At 39.1% G+C, this 16,726-nt stretch overlaps 1 protein-coding gene across 7 annotated transcripts in view; it reads left to right on the top strand.

Moving 5' to 3' along the window:
• Nucleotides 1-16,726, top strand: part of mcf2l.2 (MCF.2 cell line derived transforming sequence like) — a 152,728-nt gene that overhangs the window by 41,410 nt on the left and 94,592 nt on the right. For all 7 annotated transcript variants that reach the window (XM_031902050.1, XM_031902049.1, XM_031902051.1 and 4 more), the window contains exons 7-11: nt 1,951-2,100; nt 3,578-3,702; nt 4,465-4,579; nt 5,754-5,873; nt 14,878-15,069. In XM_031902050.1, the coding sequence (XP_031757910.1) occupies nt 1,951-2,100; nt 3,578-3,702; nt 4,465-4,579; nt 5,754-5,873; nt 14,878-15,069 (702 nt within the window). The remainder of the gene's footprint in view (nt 1-1,950; nt 2,101-3,577; nt 3,703-4,464; nt 4,580-5,753; nt 5,874-14,877; nt 15,070-16,726) is intronic.

Genomic DNA, 16,726 nt, shown 5'->3' with positions numbered 1-16,726 from the left:
TGCATCAATGACTTGTGGGCAAGTGCAATTATGCAAATGGTTTCTAGGAATTACTGCAAGTTTTGCACTTTCCTATTATTTCTGGATCAATAGTTGGATCAGCAACACAAAACATCTTCCCCCTACCCATTGGCACTTCTTGCAATTGGTGGTTACCTCACAACCTTGGAAAATATTCCTGTAGCTGCTCAAAGAGATTTCTTAGTTAAGCTACAATAGAACACCTTGTTTGCACACTCTGTACACAGTTATAGGTTTAAGATTTAGAAACAAATCTAACCCAGTAAAACAAGTAGCTACCAACAAGAAGCATTTAAATGCCTATTATGCTTGCATCAAATCATTTGTACATATACAATAACACAAAATGTCTGTTTAGCCAGTAGCCTGGAGACATGAAGTTTCCTCATTCCAAGTTGTTATGGATGGTTTTGTTTAAAATACACATAATAGTTAAAAAAAACTCATACAGTACCTTCCATTGCTAACTGAAATAATTACACACAGGAATAGAGACCTACCAACAGACAGTCCCATAATATCACCCCTTGGGTAGAATTTTTACTGACTGGAGTGACCTGTAAACTAAAGAATTGCAATATAAATGTTATTAGTTGCAGTATTAGTTGTTAGTTGAATGTCATTAAGTTCAGTTTTCCTAATGATGCTGTTGAGGTAATCTGATACCTTCAACAGTTCAGGGTCTCCTTTGTAATGTTTTTCCTTTAATGCGGCAAATGTTTTTAATGGGTGACAAGTCTGACTGCAAGCATGCCAGTTTAGCACCCTAACTTTTTTCTATGTTATACATGTAGAATGCATTTGACATTATCGTGCTGAAATAGGCAAGGCCTTCCATGAAAAAAGTTTCTCTATGCATACATCGCTCTAAAATTTTATATATTGCTTAGCATTAATGATGCCATTCCCAGCTGTGCAAGCTACCCAAGAGTGTGCACTAATGCACCCCCATACCATCACAGATGCTTGCTTTTGAACTGTGCTCCTCCCTTGGGGATGCAGTGTTCATGGTGTTCAAAAAGAATTTCACATTTTGATTTGTCAGACCACAGGACAGTTTTTCACTTGGTCTCAGTCTATCTTAAATGAGTTTGGTTCCAGAGAAGGCGGCAGTGTTTCTGGATCATATTAATATAAGGTTTCTTTTTAGCATGCTTTTAACTTGCATTTATAAATGCTCACGGGCATCCAGTTCTAGCTTTTGGCCTTGTCCCTTGCATATAGAGATTTCTCCAGATTGTTTGATTCTTTTTATGTTATTTTTGTAAATTATGAAATCCCCAAATTCATTGCAATTTTATGTTGAGGAACATTATTCTTAAATTGTTGCAATATTTGCCCGCACTGTGTTTTACAGAGAGGGTACCCCTTCCCATCTTTACTTATTAGAGACCCGGCCTCTCTGGGATCCCCTCATGTTAGCATTACCCAGATTTTCTGGTCTTTGTTGCCCCATCCCAGGTTTTTTTGAAAAGTGTTGCTGGCATCAAATTCAAAACATGCTAATTTTTTTAGAAAAACAATAAAATTTCTCAGTTTCAACATTTGATATGTTGCCTTTGTACTGTTGGCAATTAAAAATAGTGTTTAACAATTTGCAAATCATATATTTTTTATTTTATTTACATTTGACACAGTTATCAACTTTTTTGGAAATAGGACTGTCAGTAAGCTTATTTTATTTATGTTCCTGGGTTTACTCCTGATAACTGTTAAACTAGGGTTCCCAGTATCCCCTTCCAGTCTGTCACATGAATAAATAGAAATCCTATGAAAACCTATGACCCATAATTATCAACCTAAAATAGGCACCCCCGTGCATCAGCAGTAAAACCGGCACTCTGTGTATATTCCTGTATATTCCTCGCCAGTAGTGTGGCACACCATGATCTTTAGTTAAAAGATTTTTATTTTATCCTTTCTCTTTAGGCCATTGAGAGCTTTGCTCAAGTTGTGAAAACGACAGCACAGAACCTGCAGACCTTTGGAACAAGCCTTGCAGAGACTGAGCTTCCAAATGATGTACTGTGCACAGAGGAGCTGCTGCAGTCCCACACAGAGCAACAGATCAGTCTAAAAGTGAGTGCATAACTCTAATCCTAAATCATACGTATTGTGTATATTGATACTAAATAAAGTACAACATAACTAATATTGGCAATGCAGTCATTAAATTATGGTCTGCATCTGCCAATATTGACAACCAGCCCCCGGTCATTCTGCTGACTTTTCATTTATTTTCTGGGCGAGCATGCATGGTAAGCGTCCAGTGATCACCTGTGGAGCATGTACGCATGCATGGGTAACATTTAGTGGCTTCAACAGAGCAAATGAACATGACGCTACTTCTGGGGCAGGGCGGTTTTCGTGACATCCCCACAGGCAGCTGAGAGCAGGTATTGCCATTAAGATCTTTCCACAATGATTTGTTCTCCTCTTTAACAATAAAAACAGTTAAAGATGCTGTTTAATTAATGTAATAACCCAGGAGCCAAACTGATTAAAATTGGCAGTAAATCTGCCAGAAGTCATACGTCCTACCTCCTGCAGTCTGTTTGCGTTTTGATGTGTCACGAGGAACTGCTTGAGTACAATCTACAGTACATTAGTCTGACACAGCAGTTGTTTCTGCATGGTTGTCATATATTTTATGTTCAGCAGTGTGCACATAAAGTAAATGATTCTAACTATTTGGCTTCCTTACCTCACAATGGTGCTGAATCTTTGACTAATAAAAGGGGTGTGGGGATGACATAATAGGAGAGAAATAAATAGAAAAATGCCAAAAAAACATGGGGATTGGTAGCTCACTGTATTCTGAACATTAAATCCATGATAATGAGCAGTGCTTGCAGCCAAAACAATAAGTCTAGGCAAGAAAGATTTTCCTGTTTAGCTGGTTTCTTGGTTTTGTCATTCAGTCTTTGATTGATTGTTGAATTGTGTGTGTGTGCACGCATACACACTCTAAGGGGAAGTTATCTACTAAATTCTTCAGAAAATGCTCCCACATTCTGGTCACCTATATAGGATGTCAGAGTGAACTTTGTGATGAAACACTGTAATCTATTTAAAGGAATGCTATACGACCAGAATAATTTTATCCTAAAAATTACCTATTAAAGAACTTACCAAATAGGAATATATATCAGTAAATATTGCCCTTTTACATAGTTTACCTTGAGCCACCATTTTGCGATGGTCTGTGTGCTGGACTGGGGTACCTGAGACCCACCAGTTATCCTCATCCCAGGGGCCCGGGTAGCATGTTAAAATTTTTCTTGCCCATTTCAACTTAGTAGCCACACCGTTAAAACAACACTCCTGATTTACAAATCCACAAGCCTTTTAACATGGTTGGAAGGTAGACCAGCATGTTATGAATGACACACTGAGGGCTACACATTTCATAGCACAGTCTGAAACAGCATCAGCACCATACAGCAAAATTTAGCCAAATAAGTGCTGATATTGGAACCTTTTGATATAATTAGGGATTTGCTCTCACTGATAAAAGCACTTACCTTGTTGTTTAATATGATATTTTACCCTTCAGAATGACCTGAACTTGGCAATGCAACAAGGTGGCACGCTGCTCTCATGCATAAAGGAACCAGTATCAAAAGACCCAAGCTACAAACTAAATCCAGATGAGGTTGAGAACATGGCTACAGTTGAAAGGTTTGTGATAATCAATGACATGTTTCATTTATTAAATTGCCCCTCATTTATTTCACTGGCAACGAGCTGGATTCGCAGAGCAGGAGACTATCACACGAAAGTTAGTGTTTTTCAGTAGCAATTATCTCATCCTTGAGTGCACCTATGGGTCCAGGAGATTCCCATTAAAATGAATAAGAGGGTTCCAAAGGTGTTGCCCCCCTGCCCATTGAGCTGCAGATTGCTCAGGTGACAAAACACCCTGAATTGCCATGTGTACCATGATGTACCTTAAAAATGTATTGGGTTGGCTATAGACTAGAACAAGGCCAATGCACAAGGGTGCCCGAGGCAAGCCCCCTTCTATTGCCTGCCCTTCTCTCCCCTACCGTTGCCACCACTTGGCAGCTATCCGTTCAGCATCTCCCTTATCTTACCTCCCACCCCACTCTGCAACTCTCATTCTCTCAACTCTCATTGCCCCCTGCCACTTCCTAATCTGAAGCTGAGCACAGGGACGGAGTTAAAGGCAGTAGAAGTTGTTCCCTAGGCATGTGCATCTTCTGCCAACCTCTACTTCCAACCCTGCTTATCACATGGTACAACAATGATTATGATAAACACAAGAACAGTTGGCACAAATGTTACATACTGTGCTGGAAAACACACCCTACACAAAATTATCAATAATTTAAACTCCATAAATGGCAACATGTTTAGGCACTTAGAAATAGATAATAACAGTACAGATATAAAGTTCATTTTTCTTTTTTGTGATTTTAGACTTCTGGCTCAGCTAGATGAAACAGAAAAAGCTTTTGGTCACTTCTGGAGTCGGCATCAACTAAAGTTAGAACAATGTTTGCAACTGCGACACTTTGAACATGATTTCAGAGAGGTATGTGCTTTAGTTGGATAAAGCCAAGAGAGCCTGTGCTCCACCCCACATAATATGGAATCCTCAGAGCAGCAGTTGTAGGTAGCAACTGCATGGTGAAAGCTCAGTAATACAACACAAATGCAGATTTAAATAAAGCAGCTGTAACTGTAGCCTTTGAAACAGGACCGGGGCTGTCGGCAGCATTCAGTGTGTACACAAAAATTGTTTTCGTATACACTTCTGTGTTTGCATGCAGGCATACATTAACTCTGGGACAGCACAATTCAGGGAGACATGCATCAACAGGTTGAGTTTTTGTTAAAATATAATTTCTAGCACCTACTTATTGCTAAAGTAACCACAAGATTCTGGCTCCTAATGCAAGAAGGATATTCCACATTCCTAAGGATTAACAGGGGATGAAACTGGATGAGTTATGAGCATTCCATATCAGTTAGCTGCATGTGGCCAAACCACCTGACTGCTTTTTAGGCCACTCTATTATCCCACCTGCTCCAATGGGCTGCTCAGCATCACACTAATAAAAAAATATATATTACTAAAGAATATTGACAGATTTTTACCATGTTTTGTAGTGCAAAAGTGTCATGTCCATAAATAGAGTGTAGTTTTATGTATACCTGTACTACTGCCATAAGAGGTAGTAGGTGAAAATGATATTAAATAAAATAATTAGACAATAAAATATCAAGGAGGCTGCTTAAAGACCTAGTGTGCAGGCTTGCAGCTAGGACTGTTCATTAAACAGTGAGAATTGCTATTTTCTACTCAGTAATAGCATAGTCATTGCTTCCAGTTTCTAGAATAAATATCTGTGTTATGGCAAATGAGAGGTGGGGCACTGTGCAAACCTGTATTACCTTAGGCAAATGCCCAGAGGTTTTAGGCCTCAGCCCTTGACTACCACCTGTTTAGAGATATGTATTAACCATTGATAGAAGTTAGTAGCAGCTCTGTACTGCCAGTCTTCGGTAGATGGCATATATCTGCAAGGCCTGTGCAGTACTATCATTTATTTTTGTTTTAATGGTTCTCTTTAATGTGCTGTTTAATATTACTTACCGTACTCAGGCATCTGTCCAGTTGTGACAAACCATTTGTCCAGCTGGTCTGTCTTTGTCAGCTCATTTTTCAATTTTCCTGAATAGTAATATGCTTGTCTTGCCTCTAGTTGAAGCTAACTTTGGATGGACTGATGGAGATCCAAGCTGCATTTGCAGACATTGGAGACAGTGTGTCACGGGTGGAATACCTTATTAAGGAGCTAAAAAAGCTGGAAGAGAAAGGACAGGTAATGGTTATTTATTAAAATACATTTGTTTCTAATTATATGTCCTTGTGGGATATTCTGAATGAATAAGTATATAAATATTTGATTAGCATCAGTATATTGGGAAGTATAATAAATAAGTGCAATACAGATCTTTTGTATCTATTTGATTTGTGATAATTTTACACACTTAGATATAAACATGGAAACTCTTTAGGGCTGAGGCTGTGTTGTGTTTTCAAAAATCACATGATAATGATTTGTTTCCCACATTCTATTATTAGCTTTTTAGTCTGTGTAATATTACACCCCAGTCAACAGTATACATCTTAGTCCTGGTTCCAACAAAATAGAAGAACGCCGTCTTTTGGACCACAACAAGTCACCCTTAAAATTAAATGTCTTATTTTCCATACATTTTTGCAGGAGTCAGAAGCAAGAAGTCTGGACTTGATGGTCTTTTTTCAACCCTATGTAACTATGTCTGTCACCAAAATGTTGTAAAATGGCCCAGTAAACACAGGGAAATTCCCCCATATAAATATAGAGTAAACATACTGAGCATTTAGTAACTGATCTCCAGGAAAATAACTCTGATTTCAGCCTTAGTCACAGTTAGTTTTTTCTTCAGAGATTTAGTGTGTGCAGAAGATGGCTCCAGATGTGCACCCTGTAGCCTGTGGTTGCTGGCAGTGGAAATTACTGGTAGAAAGAGGAATGTGCAGCTGTTTTCAGTCATCTAACGTTGGCTGTCTTGCCAGTTATTGTCAGCTAAACATATGTTTAGATCTCGATTTGGGTGGTGTTGTTCCCCCAGTCTCTCTAGTCATTCTTTACAGAATGTGTCCTTATTATATATCCTGTGGGTTAAACTCCTGGCGTAGGTTCATAGCCAGAACATTTAGATTTTTACAGGGGAAACAATGTAGTCAGGCTTGATGGTTGCTGGTCATTTTTGATGTCCTGTCAACAGAGCTACTTAGTAGCAGCTACTTGTCATGGCTACTAAACTCTAGAACATACCCTGCCATTGACAATACTGAGAATTGCCTCTGCTAAAACACATAGAGACAATTATCAGTAAATGATCAGTGTTGCCTATTTTAGTAGCCTTGACAAGTACAGTAGCTGCTGCTAGCAGCTCCATGTGTCTTCACCCTAAGTGTAATACCATAATTCATAAACACTGGCAGAGTCAAGCTTATTTCAGACAGGCATGTTTTTTTCTACTTTCCCATACTCCATTGCAATTATTTGAAACTTCTTGTTGACCATGATGCATTGTGTAATTGTGTTTGCATAATACCATAATTTAATAATGTGAGCACCACTAACAACAAGGTACCATGCTCCACATAATGACGCATTGACACAGTCTTGTGACAACTGCAGATGCCATCTACCACATGTGGTAGTTACCATCACATATACATTACAGTTAATACCCATGGAAAGTTAATGCATTATCCTGTGCTGTTTGGCATTTTTATGCTCATCAGAAATACATGTGTTTGCCAGTTGGGCAATGTCAAGGATTTAAAAACAGTTTTGGGATGTATTCAGTTTGGGAAATAACAATAGTGACAGCTGGGGGTCCCAGAAGAACAGGGTAGCCTACAAGGGGTACTCCTAGATGGGCATATTACAGAAATCATTATCCCTAAGCTTTGCAGGATTTGATTAAAATGGAGTTTATGGTAGATGGTCTCCCCATAATTCAGAGCTTTCTGGATAATGGGTTTCCAGATAAGGGATCCCTTACCTGTACAAGGTACAGTTTTATTATTTCAGAAAAAAAAACGAAATAAAAAAAGTTTTTAACTATTTCCTTAAAATGGTCTCTATGGGCGATGGCCTTCCTATAATGTGGAGCTTTCTGGTTATGGGGTTAAGGATAATAAATCAATACCTGTACAATCATACCTTCATAAATAATTGTTTGGTTATTAGTTAAAAAACGTACAAAATATCCCAACCAGATTACTTTGTTTATAAGCTTTCTCATCCCTGTGTGAAACATTCTAGTTTTTAGCATTTCTAAAAGCTAGAATCAGTGTCGGACTGAGACCCCAGGGCCCCACCAGAAAACTTTAGACCATGGGCCCACTCTCCAAAATATTTTTCCTCCTTTCCTCACTCAACCACTTTATTCTCCAAGTCTCTTTTATTTACATGCTAGCATCTATTCTTCCATCTATTTCTTCTCTTTGTTCCCATTCAGAAATAGGGAATGACCATGAAGTAGGCCAAATGGTTAGGAGTAGGAGGGCCCACTGACCCCTTGGGCCACTGGGAGTTTTCCTGGTATCCTGGTGGGCCAGCCCGACACTGGCTTGATTGTTTGAATGTTTGAATGACAGTCAAACTGGGTTAACTCTTTAGGTGTAACCTATCATAGATGCTTTGGTACCAACATTACAGTACCATCATATTAACGTTCCCTGTTGATTTTTAGTGTGCTGTGTATTTACTGGCAACACTTGAGGCAACAATTCAAAACAACCCAGCATTTAAGGATGAATTGGTTCTTTGTTTTTCCATGTCACGTAAAAAAGGAAGTTTCTGTTTACAAAATAAACAGTTTGATCACATCCCAAGATGACAAGTATTGCTGTTTCATTGCTTGTGTATGTCACAGACAGCTAGCTCCAAATAGTCATTGTTATTATCTGTTATTTATACAGTGCTGACAAATTTAGTCAGCACTTTTTCAGAGATCATATATATTATTCTCATCCAACCCTGCCTAGTGGATCTAGCAATCTAAGGTTCCTATTATATTTATGCACACTATAGTCCATTTTTTTTTTCCTCCCTGTATGTTTTTGGAGGAAATCCACAGATACAGGGAAAACATCTTGTAGAAATGATCAGGGCCATCAGAAGCAATTCATTTAAAGAGTTCCATTGATTATTGTGCTTATAAGTCATTTGGTTTGTAGGGGGTCAGTGGAGTTTGCCCTTTAACCCAGGGGAGGGCAAACTTTTTGGCTCAGGGGCCACATTGACTTACAGACGGCCCGGGCCAGGCCGGACCAGCGCTACGCCCAGGGCCGCCATTAGAAATCACAGGGCCTCTCAGTCCCCACCCAGCATCCTGCAGCACCCCAGCATCCTCCCCAGCATCCTTCAGCTCACCCCCAGCATCCTCCAGCTCCCCCCTCAGCATCCCACCCAGCATCCTCCAGCTCTATTCCTCAGCATCCTGCAGTTCCCCCCAGCATCCTTCAGCTCCCACCCAGCATCCCACCCAGCATCCTGCAGTTCCCCCCAGCATCCTTCCCATCCTCCTCCTCAACATCCTCCCACCAGCTCCACCCCCCCCCACAGCGACCTACAGCTTCCTTTGGCTCCATCCTCCAGCGACCTCCTGCCTCCTTCGGCTGTGTCAGTCCCTCGGCTCCCGCTGCATCTGAAGTTTTATACGGTTGCGCCCCGTGCGTTCTGACGTCACGCGCACGCACGGGGCGCAACCAATCAGGCGTCGGCGGCCCGGATTAAAAAGGCAAACAGGCCGGATGTGGCCCGCGGGCCGTAGTTTGCCCACCCCTGCTTTAACCCCTTCTCACCTACCTGACCCTGCTCTGCACTGTCATTGCTTGATATAGAAGGTATGTAAGTTTATTCATTAGTTATGAAAACTGCATAAGTTTAGGGGCCCAATGATATTGCTAGTCAGTAGTAGTTCCTAAATATAGTAAAAATAGTTAATGTGCTAATAAGTCAGTATTTTAATTGGGGAGTCAGTGGCATTTATATGTAAGATATGTAAGTTTCTTTGAAAGTAACGTAAGTTACATAAATTGCATAAGAGTAGGGACCCAAATATGTTGCTGTAGAGCCCAATAACCAGTCATTCCCCTGAGGGAAAGCTCAATAGCTCCCAAAATAAACATCTGGTGTTACTCTATAATAAGCAGTACATATAAATAGTTAAAATAATTAATTATTGTGCTTATAAGTCAGTCAGTTCATTGGTGGCAGTGGAATTTATCTTGTTTTTTATTCATTGGGGGTAAGTGGAGGTTGTCCCTGAATTGTCTTGCTTAATATGCAAGTTATTTGAGTTTCTAGGCCAGTTACCTAGCTTTCTAGAAGTTACACAAATTGTGTAAGTTTTGGTGTAGCTGTATACTTAACTTACGCAAGGTGCGTACCTCTTGTGACACGACTGGGCCCACTTACAGAAGATGATTTCATAGGGCCCGGCACAACTGTACCCCCTCTCCCCCCTGATGGTGGGCCTGTATATGAAAGAATGTTACCTGATGATTGGTTGCTGCATATATTCAAAAAGGATTATATCTTGACTTCCTCCTTTTCCCTTGTACTAATGCAATTAAAACATATTGCAGTTACACACATTAAAAACCTTTAAGCTCTAACAGTGAACAAATATTCAAGTGGCTGCATGTGAAATATACCGCACTGGGTTTTAAAAATTGCGCAGAGTAATCGCCCTATCTGTCTTCGTCCTAAAGCTTTATGGCTACAATAAATACTAGATATATCACAGCTTGTTTGCTTTTTGTTTACCATTGATTATAATTCAAACTTTTAGGCCTGGGAATCCACCACAGGTACCCAGTTTCATAATAACATTTTATGCATGTTGCTTTCATATTGTTGTATAGCAGGTTGCCTAGCCTGTATTAAACAAGTCTGCTACTGTGTAAAATATAACACAGCTTCTTATAACATTATGGGGCAGATTAGCTCCCCACAGTAAAGTTCCCCTATGGGAACAGTATTCATTCCTATGGGATTTTTAGAGGCATATAAATAGAGAGTGGGTGAATTTTACTAATGTGAGCTCTAATTTCAATCTGCCTCTATGAGATTGTTCATGTAGTATAAAGATTCATACCTTTTTTGTGAGCTGGTGTGAACCTTCTCTTAGAGTATAACACCACTGTTCATGTATTCTAAAACTCAAAAGTTCTGTTTCCATTATTGAGCATTCATTAAAATATGTGACAGAATTTAACTGAAACAGCTGAAAAACATAGATGCGAGGGACTGGTTTTCTACAGTACTTGGAAAAAAGTCGATCATGATAGTCGATTCCAAGAAAAAGTCTCTGTAACTGTATAAACCATACATTTGACACATGTCTGGTAGGGAGACAGCACACACTGCCCCGCAAAGAGTAGCCAATGCAAAATCTTTCCCAGTGCCCGGAAGCTTCATGCAAGGGTTTCGTTTTTCATATATTTGAATCGCTCACTGTGTACTTCTGACCTGAAGGGGAAATCCAGACACCTGAAATCCCTTCTGTGCTTGCATTTGATCTATTCTTCAGACATGTTGCGGCTGTGGCATTGGGTTGATGTTGCTATCAGGCCACCATCTATCCTATATGTAGAAAACTAGGGCAGAAGCTTAATCCACTGTTGCTGGGTAGCAGGTAAAAAAAATATTATATTTTATACAAAATGTGTATAGCTCAGCAGTAAAATAAAATTTAATTATTCTTTATTTCTTTAGCATCTAAATATGCGTCAACAGGAAAATATTACTTTTCTACTTATTGAAAACCCCCATACATACAAGTGTCTCTAACACAGCAGGTTTCACTATACCTCAATGGAGCTAATCATAAGTGAGAGTTCTGTGGTTGCAGAAAAGTCTGAACAGGACAAAAATGGAACATACCATTTCTGAATAATTTGCACCTGCTACGAGAAATGTATTTTTTTTTTTGTGCAGCAAAGCTGGCACTGTGTAGACATCAGTTTAACACTGTTTTTCAGTGTTTGTTGTACACATAGAGATACAGTGATATTAAAAGCATATTCAAGTGTATTTATCCTTCATTATTGTTAATTAAGCACTTTTCACCTTGTTCATTTTGCTGATATAATAAAGGTTATGTTTTAATCTTAGAAGTAGATTCCAGATGGTAAGGAAGGGGAGGTGCAGCTCAGGTGGTCAAACTTTTTCTTTTATATTTGTTGAATAGGTTCTTTGACCTTTGACCAAGCACACCTTCCAATGGTTCTTCTATTAATGGTGGTGCTCCCCTAACACAAATTGCTTTAATGATATAAAAAGCGTCCTTCATCCAAAACCAGTGTTTGAAAAATCAAAGAAAGCACAAAGCTAAGCAGCTTACAAATATACATTTATTAGACTTGCATAGAGTGACAGAATTTGTAGTTCTTTAAAGGAGAAGGAAAGGCTAGTAAAGAGTTAATCTCAAGCTGCAGGCATACCTTCAGTTCTCTCAATAGTGCCCTTAAGTCTCCCCATATTTCACCTGTTCAGAAGATCAGAAGCCAGACAGGAAGAAAAAACACTGAGCTGTGTAAAGAAAGTTCCCATAATGCCTCGCTCCTGCACAGACCCCCAGACTAATAGAACATGCTCAGTTAGTAAGACTATGAGTCAGCTTCCTGCTGATTGGCTCAGATCCACATTCCTAAGGGAGGGGGAGTGAGTTCTTAGCATTCTGGAGGGAGGGGGGAGCAGGAGAGAGCAGAAAGCTGGGTGTCTCTGGCACAGGAATTACAAACACAAGAAATCTTTTTTCAGAGAAGTCAGTGCAGAGTATCTATGAGTGCTTATAGCTGTTTTTACATAGACCTTTCTGATAAAGCTTACTTAGTTTTTACCTTTCTTTCTCCTTTAATGTATCATATTGACATGTTCAGGAGGCAGATTAGAGGCTAAAGCACTAGAAAACTCCAAATGGGAGTAACTAGCTGACCGATATGAGCGTTCATCACTTACTGAATTTGCATTTCCAGATTATCCAGGATGATATATTTTGAAGCACCGTAGTAGGCAAGGTATAAAGTGCTGCCTCCCTGAACTATTTTACTACCTATTATTACCTTCATCTTAGATTTGTGCACCATGAGAGATAGTTGCCCTCAAACTACCACCTCAGTTTCTTCTTAAATAGCCAACAACTTTGTTATATCAATATAAAGGATCACTTCCTTAAGGGCTCTGGCACACGGGGAGATTAGTCGCCCGTGGCAAAACTCCCTGTTCGCGGGCGACTAATCTCCCCGAGTTGCCTACCCCTGCCATCCCACCGGCGAACATGTAAGTCACCGGTGGGATGGCAGACACGGCGGAGCGATTTGCGCAGGGAGTTTTGCCGCGGGCGACTAATCTCCCCGTATGCCAGAGCCCTTACTGTTCCTTTTCTGTATGTCTCCTAATGTTTAGCATTCCTATTATCAGTTCTTTTTGAACTGGTTCCTCACAGATTGATCCTTATAATCAGTAGGGATGCTTAATTAGAAATAAATACATCCATACAGCGTCTTGATTTGAATATGTACACATTTGGTAATCTTTCATATTCAAAGATATCATTTGACTACAGTGACTATACCAGTTAGATTTGAAATGTTGACTCAATAAATAAAATGTTTTTTGTCAACAGCTTTGTTTGTCACTAAGTTGTTTTTTTTTAAGAATATGAACTCATTTCCAGGAATGGACATCTATAGCTATAGGAATAAAGCATTAAAAGGACTAAACCATTTTTGCAGTATATATGTTGGGCAAAATCATGTTGGACATTCAAAAGTGTTATTAAATGTTACAGCACTTATGAAAATACTGAAATATCATAAACTGAACTCTGACCCTTAGGGGCAGATTTATCAAAATGTTAAGAATTTACAGCTTAATACATAAAAAACTCACCCATATTCTATTCATTTCTATGCAACATCACATGGTAAGTTCTAACTTTTACCCACTGATAAATATGCTTCTAAAAATCCCATAGGAATGATTAACGTGGGTGATTTTTTAAATTCACATTTTGATAAATTTGCCCCTTAGTTATTCAGTTCTGTCTGTTCTCTGAGTCAGAGCTACCTGGACACTGTGTTAACCAAGAACAGGCTGATCATGGGGGTCTAATTTTATTGTTCCATTTATTTTTTATTGCTTATCTTTCTTTTCGGTTTCCTATTATGTGTTTTCTGGGGTAATTAAGCCCTAGCAAGCAGATACCAGCAAAATTGCAAGCCTGAAAGTTGCAGAACCAAAAGCATATACTGCCCCTTAAAGTTTGGCTTGCCTCAGCCTTTTTGCTCCTTGGGTCCTGCTAGCTTGTTATAATAAAAGTTGTGGTATAAGACTTTTGTCGCATAGAATTTCTCCGCCTGTGGAGAAAGACAACTTCCTCCCCTTTTTCCAGCAGAACTGACAGGCATAGCATATGTGTGCACAAGTTGCTTTTAGCCTAAAAATGTACAGTTGCACATTTTTGCCCAACATTCTCCCCGTGTAAACACTGTCAGACAGATGCCGCTGTGTCTTGCCTCTCCATTTTTGTTGTTAGGACCCTGCTGGTCCATTTTAAGAAGATTATGACATAAAATGGGGTATGAAGATTTTGTCACAAGTGGCATTTTGCCTGCTGGTGAAGATTCTGTGCCCACATGAATAGATTTAGACCCAAAAATGTGCTTCTGTGGCAGTAGTGATATATGCCACCACACCATGTGTGACATTGGCCAGCCAGCCAAAGGCAATGGCATATTAGGCAAGAATAACTGCAAACTGAGCCATTAGCAATCTTAACAGAATATAGAGAGAAGTAAAATAATAATTCATCTTCCATAACCAACGTACAAATAGAACATACAAAAAATAAATGCATAGCAGGCCTTTAAGATCATAAGCATTAAGAAGTTCTTGTGTTTTCATTCCTATTAACTGGAATTTACAACAATAAATAAAATCCAGCTGAGCCTTAATCTGTTTCTCTCCACACTGTAATGATTATTACTGGCAGGCAAAACCACATAACTGGTTTACATTTCCTGCATAACATACATTTTTTCCTTTTGGTTACATTTTGTGGATGAATAAGCATAAAAGTATGCCCCCTTTTACTTCTTTTGTTATAGTTTTTTTTGGCTTATACTCTATTATATTTTTATTATATTTTTTTATTATATTTTTTTTTTCAATATAAAATCTTGAGAAGAAATGTTCATTAATTTATTTTTTCCTGCCTAAATCCTTCTCCACTCTTTCTTTTATTTCCCAGGGAATGTTGGAGAAAGCCCAGCTGCATGCTCTTCACGGTGACCAGCTTATCCAAAACAACCACTATGCTGTGGACTCTATTAGACCAAAATGCATAGAACTCAGGCGAATCTGTGATGACTTTACCAATGAGACAAAGAAAAAGTATGACATATTGGCAAAATCACTGGAGCTGCACCAGCAACTTGACGAGGTGAGCAGATTGTTCTAAAATACTTCAACAGAGGACCTGGAAGTATCTGTCATCATTTACCTCTGATTTACTACTTATAGCAGAAGTATAGTTTACAGCTCTCCATATAGACTAGGGTGCATATTACAGCCCTTTATGCTGGCATTTTGTCCTCAAGCCTATCCAGCAAGTAAAGATGTTTGGTACAACAATGGTCATGTGCAGAATCCTTCTTAAATAACACAAAGGGCCAGGTTCAGACTGAGGCCTTCCACATATTAAAGGAACAGTAACACCAAAAAATGTATATATTTTAAAGAAATTGAACTATAATGTACTGCTGCCCTGCACTGTGTTTGCTTCAGAAACATTACTAGAGTTTATATAAACCCTGGTGTGTAGCCATACGGGCAGCCATTCAAAAGAAGAAAAGGCACAGGTTATACAGCAGCTAACAGATAAACCCTGTAGAATACAATGGTGTCTTACCTGTTATCTGCTATGTAACTTGTGCCTTTTCTCCTTTTTTCCAGCTTGAATGGCTGCCCCCATGGCTACACAGCAGCTTATTTATATAAACTATAGTAGTGTTCCTGAAGCAAACATCCTAGTTTTATCAGTGCAGGGCAACAGTACGTTATATTTCAATTACTTTAAAACTCTTTCATTTTTTGGTGTTACTGTTCCTTTAAGCCTTGGCATTTTAAGTACACAGAGGCCTAAACAGCCCAACACCAGCCCACTAAATAGTGATTGTCTATGGCATCTTACAGCAGCCCCTCTGGGATATGCCAGAATCCACAGATTGCCAGTCCAGGCCTGCAAAAATGATATTACACACTTCTTCAGACACTTCATTCATGTTATAACAGAAGTGTCCTAATCTCTTAGTTTTAATCGATTTTGCCTAATGCATATTTTTATTTTCAAAACAAATAGACACCTATATAAAGGTTGGGTACAGTTGTTTATATTGTATATAGTACAACAGATTTAAGACAAGCAGAAGTGTATAACATCAGGTTATCAAGGTGTACACAAAGTTCAGTCATCTGGTAGGGATACTTGGGGGTTGGCATCTATTTATTACCTCAACCTATTGTTGTGTGTAGGAGAATTTGGGCTCATCCATTTCATAATTGCTAACTTTTTTGCATAGAACATAATGTGTTGTAGATTTTTGTGAGGGGGCTGACTCATCTATTCCATGGAGGGTTAAACATTCATTAAAGTAGAATAAAGCTTAACTAAATAAGTAGGCTAGAAATGTTGTACATTATGTTTTAGGGGTTTGCACCAGCCCTAGGCAACCGCAGCCCTTTAGCAGAGAAGATCTGTGATACAGAAACAACAGGGGATACTTCTGAAAATACATTTTTATATATATATATATATATATTTCTATATCCTGTATATTGAGTGTCGGCCCTTAAGGTCACACAGAAGGGGATCTACTGCAGGCATTTTCAGATACACAGATCTTCACTGTTAAAGGGCAATATCTAGTGGCATGACTATGATTAAATGCGGGTACGCACGAAACGAATCAGGCGTTCTGGGTTTTTAAGAATGTAAATAAAGTTCGAGTTTTATTCATTTTCTGGCTGACCATGGTGCTTTGTGAGCCGTTTTCTTTAGAGCATGACTATAGAGGAACCAGACCCCGTGGCCATGGGGG

This window comes from Xenopus tropicalis, chromosome 5, assembly GCF_000004195.4.
Source record: "Xenopus tropicalis strain Nigerian chromosome 5, UCB_Xtro_10.0, whole genome shotgun sequence".
NCBI classification, from domain to species: domain Eukaryota; kingdom Metazoa; phylum Chordata; class Amphibia; order Anura; family Pipidae; genus Xenopus; species Xenopus tropicalis.
This window is presented reverse-complemented; position numbering and strand designations above follow the sequence as displayed.